General features: G+C 45.2%; 1 protein-coding gene across 1 annotated transcript in view; it reads left to right on the top strand.

Annotated features, from left to right (window-relative positions):
- Positions 1 to 755: 755 nt before the first annotated feature.
- The window catches only part of PNPLA8 (patatin like domain 8, phospholipase A2), a 73994-nt gene continuing 68749 nt past the window's right edge, over positions 756 to 6000 (top strand). The window contains exons 1-3 of the mRNA XM_084641430.1: positions 756 to 1024; positions 3394 to 4601; positions 5009 to 5158. Coding sequence (XP_084497556.1) covers positions 3483 to 4601; positions 5009 to 5158 — 1269 coding nt within the window. The 5' untranslated portion in view covers positions 756 to 1024; positions 3394 to 3482. The remainder of the gene's footprint in view (positions 1025 to 3393; positions 4602 to 5008; positions 5159 to 6000) is intronic.

Here is a 6000-nt window from a genome sequence, read left to right as displayed (position 1 = left end):
GGAACTTTTCAGCTTGGAAAAGAGACGACTAAGAGGGGATATGATCGAGGTCTATAAAATCATGACTGGTGTGGAGAAAGTGAATAAGGAAGTGTTATTTACTCCTTCTCATAACAACACCGAATGGGTACCCAACAAAATAAATAGGCACAAGTTTAACACAAGCCAAAGGAAGTACTTTTTCACACAACGCACCGTCAACCATGGAACTCGTTGCCACGGGATATTGTGAAGACCAAAAGTGTAACTGGATTTTGAAAGAAGAATGAGACAAATTCCATCAGTGGGTATTAGCCAAGATGGTCAGGGATACAACCCCATGCTGTGAGTGCCAGAAGCTAGGACGGGGGCAGGGGATAGGGCACGGGACAAACTGCCCTGGTCATTCCCTCGAAAACACCAGCCACCGGCCACTGCTAGGAGCCAGGATACTGGACCAGCTGTACCATCGGGCTGACCCAGCATGGCCAGTCTTATGTAACAGAGCCACCGGGGGCTGCCAGGTGGGCTCAGCCTGCACAGAGCCCCCGGGGTTTGATCCGCTGGTGGGAGCCCTGGGCGGCTGCGGTTTCTGCCGTTACACCGGCCCTGCGCGGGGCGACGCACCCAGCGTGGGGAAGGAGCGGGCGCTGAGCTCGGCGCCGGGCTGGCGTCCCTCAGCAGCCTCCCGCCCTAGGGCCGGGGCCACTCACGCAGGGCTGGGCGGAAAGGACGACACGCACCGCCCCTCAGCGAGCGAAGCGTCGGCGGGTTCCGGCGCATGCGCGTTGGGGGTGCCTCCGGTTCCTGCCCGTAGCCGTGTTGTTGTTTGGAGCCGGTCTCCAGGCCCCGCCGCCTCCCTCCTTCCCCGCCGCGGCCCGCGCGCCAGGAGGGACGGCCCCGGTGCTGGCCCTGTCTGAGAGGGGCGGCGGCGGCAGCAGGTCGCGGGGCCTCCTCAGGGTCTTGCGAGAGGGGAGCGGAGCGAGGCGGGAACGTCGCCCAACAGGTGCCACCCCGCGCCAGCCTGGGGCCGGGTCCCCCCGGGGTAAGTGTCAGCGGGCTCCGCTCAGCGCGGGCCGGGACTCTTGCCGGACCGGCTCCCCGGGCGTGTGTCCCTGGGCCTGGGCGGTCCGCGTCTCGGGGCGGGCGAGAGACTGTGCCAGGCACGTCTGTGGACGGGAGGGCGAACAAGCGAGACTGACAGGCTTGTCTCAGGGTGGGTGTATCCCCAGGGTGTGCCCTGCCCAGCCCCGCGTATCACACTGCGCGTGTATCCCTGGGTGTGCTCTGCCCCCCCCTCCCCCGCTCGCCCGCCCGCCCCGTGTGTCACTCTGTGTGTGTGTGCGCGCGCGTGTATCCCTGGCTGTGCCCTCTGTCCCGCCCTGCATGGCACACGGGGTGTATATCCCTAGGTGTGCCCTCTTCCCCGTGTGTCCTCCCTCCGCCCCACGTGTCACGCTACATGTTTATACCACGTGTGGCACTGTGTCTACGTGCGTGTGTCTCATGTTCCTCCGTGCCTATCACTTTGTCCTGCGTTTGTGTGTATCACCGTGTTTAGACCATGTTTATCTTGAGTGTGTGTGTGTGTGATGTCACTGTGTTTAGACTGCATATTTGTGTCCTGTATGTGCATATGCCATGTATCATGTCCTCTGTATATCATGTACGTATGTCTCTGTGTTTATACAATGTGCGTGCCCTGTCTGTATGTTGTGGTGCTTATACCATCAGTGAGTGACTTTTGTTCTTGTCACTGTGTTTGTAGCATGTATTGGGTATGTGATAGCTAAGTAGCACCTATGTGTACCTGTCTCTGTATTTATACTGTGTATGAATGTGTGTACATGTATACCGTATCTCTGTATTCTGTGTATACATAGTCTATGTATCTGTATGCTGTGCATGTAAATCACTTACCTGCCTGCAGCCATGCACCTCAGAATATGGCTTCCTCAGCTTTTGCAAACCATGTCCTGGCTACTTATGGCAGTACTCACAAGAACAGAGGTGTTAAACCCTGATGTTTGGGCCAAATTCTAGTTGGAGTAATGATCTGCCTGCCTAAGTTCTTCCTACAGTTTCAGCTGATATAGCAGCTATTGTATAGTATTTTTTCAAACTGTTGCATTTCACTCCAGAAGTGGTGGTGCTTCAGTGGTGTGTTAAATCTCTGTGTATAGGTTGTATGAGATTTATAAGATTCAGAGTGAAAGGTATTCAATATATTATTTTTATTGGTGGAATCTGCTGGATTTGCAGTACTAAAGTGTAAAGTCAACTATTTATTCACAGAACACATGCAACACCTTGACTGGAAAAATCATTTTTAGGGATGATCGTTCCATGTTACCCTTGGTCTCTGCTCACCTGTCTATTAGAAACTGTATGGGGGCTACCTTGTGATTTCCTAACAACAACAAGGAGAAGTGCAGAGTCCTGCACTTAGGACGGAAGAATCCCATGCACCGCTACAGGCTAGGGACCGAATGGCTAGGCAGCAGTTCTGCGGAAAAGGACCTAGGGGTTACAGTGGACAAGAAGCTGGATATGAGTCAACAGTGCGCCCTTGTTGCCAAGAAGACCAGTGGCATTTTGGGCTGTATAAGTAGGGGCATTGCCAGCAGATCGAGGGACATGATCATTCCCTTCTATTCGGCATTGGTGAGGCGTCATCTGCAGTACTGTGTCCAGTTTTGGGCCCCACACTGCAAAAAAATTGGAAAGCGTCCAGCAGAGGGCAACAAAAATGATTAGGGGACTGGAACACATGACTTATGAGGAGAGGCTGAGGGAACTGGGATTGTTTAGTCTGCAGAAGAGAAGAATGAGGGGGGATTTGATAGCTGCTTTCAACTACCTGAAAGGTGGTTCCAAAGAGGATGGATCTAGACTGTTCTCAGTGGTAGCTGATGACAGAACAAGGAGTAATGGTCTCAAGTTGCGGTGGGAGAGGTTTAGGTTGGATATTAGGAAAAACTTTTTCACTAGGAGGGTGGTGAAGCACTGGAATGCGATACCAAGGGATGTGGTATAACCTCCTTCCTTAGAAGTTTTTAAGGTCAGGCTTGACAAAGCCCTTGCTGGGATGATTTAGCTGGGGATTGGTCCTGTTTTGAGCAGGGGGTTGGACTAGATGACCTCCTGAAGTCCCTTCCAATCCTGATATTCTATGATAGGCAACCAAATGTTTTGAGTTGCTGTTTATTGCCTTGGGGTGCATTTAAACTAATAACCTAAAGTGGGAAAGTGCTGCCTGTCATTACCAAATACTCTGAGCAATATAGTACCCCTAAGAACTTACCTCATTTCCATATGTTTGTTCCCTATTTAAGTAGAAAGAGAACTAAATTGTATTCATTTGTAAACTACTCCTAATCTTTATTTTAATTTACTAATATTTTTCCATTTCAGGTAACATCATGAAGTGTGACTTTTTTGAGATAAGCTTTCTGGAGTGAAGTAAAGAAGCAACATATGAAATACATAAATATTTATAAGTAATGTCAGTTAATTTGCCTTTAAATGCATATTTTTATCTCCTGATTAACACAAGAAGCCTTTGGGGGAAGCAGAGAAACAAGCAGCTGTACTACTTGTGTAGACCTAAACTTTATTGGAGGATTAGTCATGGTATTTCACTTAGAGTTTTTCATACAGGCAAAACTCAATGTAAATGGACCAGAAGCAAAACACGGAAGTGTAGTAAACACATTTATAGCCATGACTTTTTGTATTATAGAGTTTCTAAACATAGCACTTCTTCTCCCAAGGGACTAACAAAAGTGAATAATCATATGTCACGAATTAAGAACACTTTCAAATCTGTTTCAAAGGCTGTTTCTGGCACTCACAGTGAACTGCTTGCACGAATAGCTCGATTCAAGCCCAACTCTGGCACGTTGGGGAAAGCATTTGAAAATAATGTTCAGGAAAACAATCTCAAGGTAAACCTAGAAAATGATAAACAAACTACATGTGCTGGAGCTCAGGGAGATTACAACAGCGTAGCTGTAAAGAACTTTGTTCACACAGATGAAAACTCAGAGTCTACATTGATAAGTAGAAGTGGCACTAATCAAGATACTTTAAAAGATTCCGTAGATATTAAAAACAACCTTTTTCATGTAAGCTACTTCATGACAAATTTTGGAGAGACTTACAACTTTTTAGCAAATCATATCAACTGGTACTTTGGGAATAATACTGTTATGGATCAAGAGAAAAAAGGAAATGCTTTTCTACAAGACTCTGAGAACGAACTCAGAAATAAACTTGATTCACCAGAAAGTGACATAATGAGTAATGAAAATAGGATGAGTTCAGCATCTGCTTTAATTTCTGCAGCTGAGATTCAAGGTGCTGACAAGACAAATACTGCTCTTCCAACTTCCACTAAAAAGAGCATTGCAAGCTTCCTTTCATACCCTAGTAACAGTGTACAAGCTTTTGTAGACAGTTATGTAGGCAGTCTGGTCCCCAAGTTGAGATTTGAGACAAAGACTGCTTCAGAAGATAAACTACAAGAACGCGAAGAGTCTTTGAAAGATGAAGAGGATGGCAGCAAAGAGATCAAAACTGCAGAAGGGAAAGAGAAGCGTTTGTCTCTTCAGAGAGAAAAGGCAAGTATTTGCTTAGTGTTTACAAATACCGGGTTTTTTAGCTGCTATAGTTGTCAGAGGCATGTTATAGCCTTATAATGTTATAATTTCAAAGCTATATTGAAATCTCACCTGCATAGGTGAAACATTGAACCAAGATATTTGAAGGACTGTCACTGTGAGCCAGATTTATAGTAGGCTCTTCTAATTTACGTAAATGAAGAACCAGAGATCAGTTCAGTAAAAAAAACCCAAACAAATGAAAAGCCACCTTCCTTGAAGCCTCTAGTGGTATTCTACTATAAGCCATTCATCTCTTCTTGGAGTAATCTAAGAAAACAAAAATTTCAAAAAAGTCATGTCAAGATTTGTATATATCTTCTTGGAGCAGTTTCATATTCTTAATATACATATCTCTTTATCTTTAGATAATTGCAAGAGTGAGTATTGATAACAGAACACGGGCTTTAGTTCAGGCCTTACGAAGATCTTCTAACCGAAGAGTCTCTATTAACAGGATTGAAGAATTGACTTACCATCTTCTGGAATTTCCAGAAACCAGAGGAGTTGCTATTAAGGTACAAATCACTTTCACTCTCAACCTATCAACTACAGATAGATAACAAGTATTTTTTGTAATGACAGATGTTTTATCATAAAATAGATAAATGTATAATCGATCTTTTTTTTTCTTCTTAAACTGTTGTATCTTATACTTGTACTATGTGAGTATCTTCATTTTTTTTTTTTTATTGCTAATGTATTCCCTCCAAGAGATACATATGTAAGCCATGATGATTGGCAGTCAGTATCTGCTTTGGAGAAAACCTTGGACTTTTAATTCTCCTATACGTTAACTGTTAAGGAATTCTTTAGTTCTCAAAGCAATACAGTGTACAGTGCCCTAACAGAACCCCTGTCCTAACTGGGGTCCTTTGTGTGCTTGTGTAATACAAATAATGAATAGTAGTAATAAACCTAATAGACTATTCAGTACAAAGAAAAGTTTCTGTTCTGTCATACTACTAAAATAATTTGAAGGCTTTTCCTGTCTGAGTGCACCTTATTTTGTCTTAATAAACACCTTAGCTTTTGGCATTGTAGTTTATAACAAACTATGAATACCTGTTCAAAACAAAAGGAAGAATGGCCCAGATTTGTGCATTACTGTGATGCACAAAACTCCCACTTACCCTTCCCCTAACCCTGTAGGCATCTAAACTCAGTAAGTACCTAAGTTTCTCTCTGGTCATGTGTACCACTGCGTCAGGCAGGCTTCCAGATGCCTAATCTCACACCTAAGCCCCAGCACAGTTATTAAACCAGGTGGAGACAGGTGTTCCCCGCCTCTTGTCTGCGGGGCCTGATCCAGAAGGTGTGCTTATAGCACCCTTAACTCCACACAAAATGGTATGGGGGA

This window comes from Lepidochelys olivacea (genome assembly GCF_965140295.1).
Source record: "Lepidochelys olivacea isolate rLepOli2 genome assembly, chromosome: 1".
Taxonomy (NCBI): Eukaryota; Metazoa; Chordata; order Testudines; family Cheloniidae; genus Lepidochelys; species Lepidochelys olivacea.
This window is presented reverse-complemented; position numbering and strand designations above follow the sequence as displayed.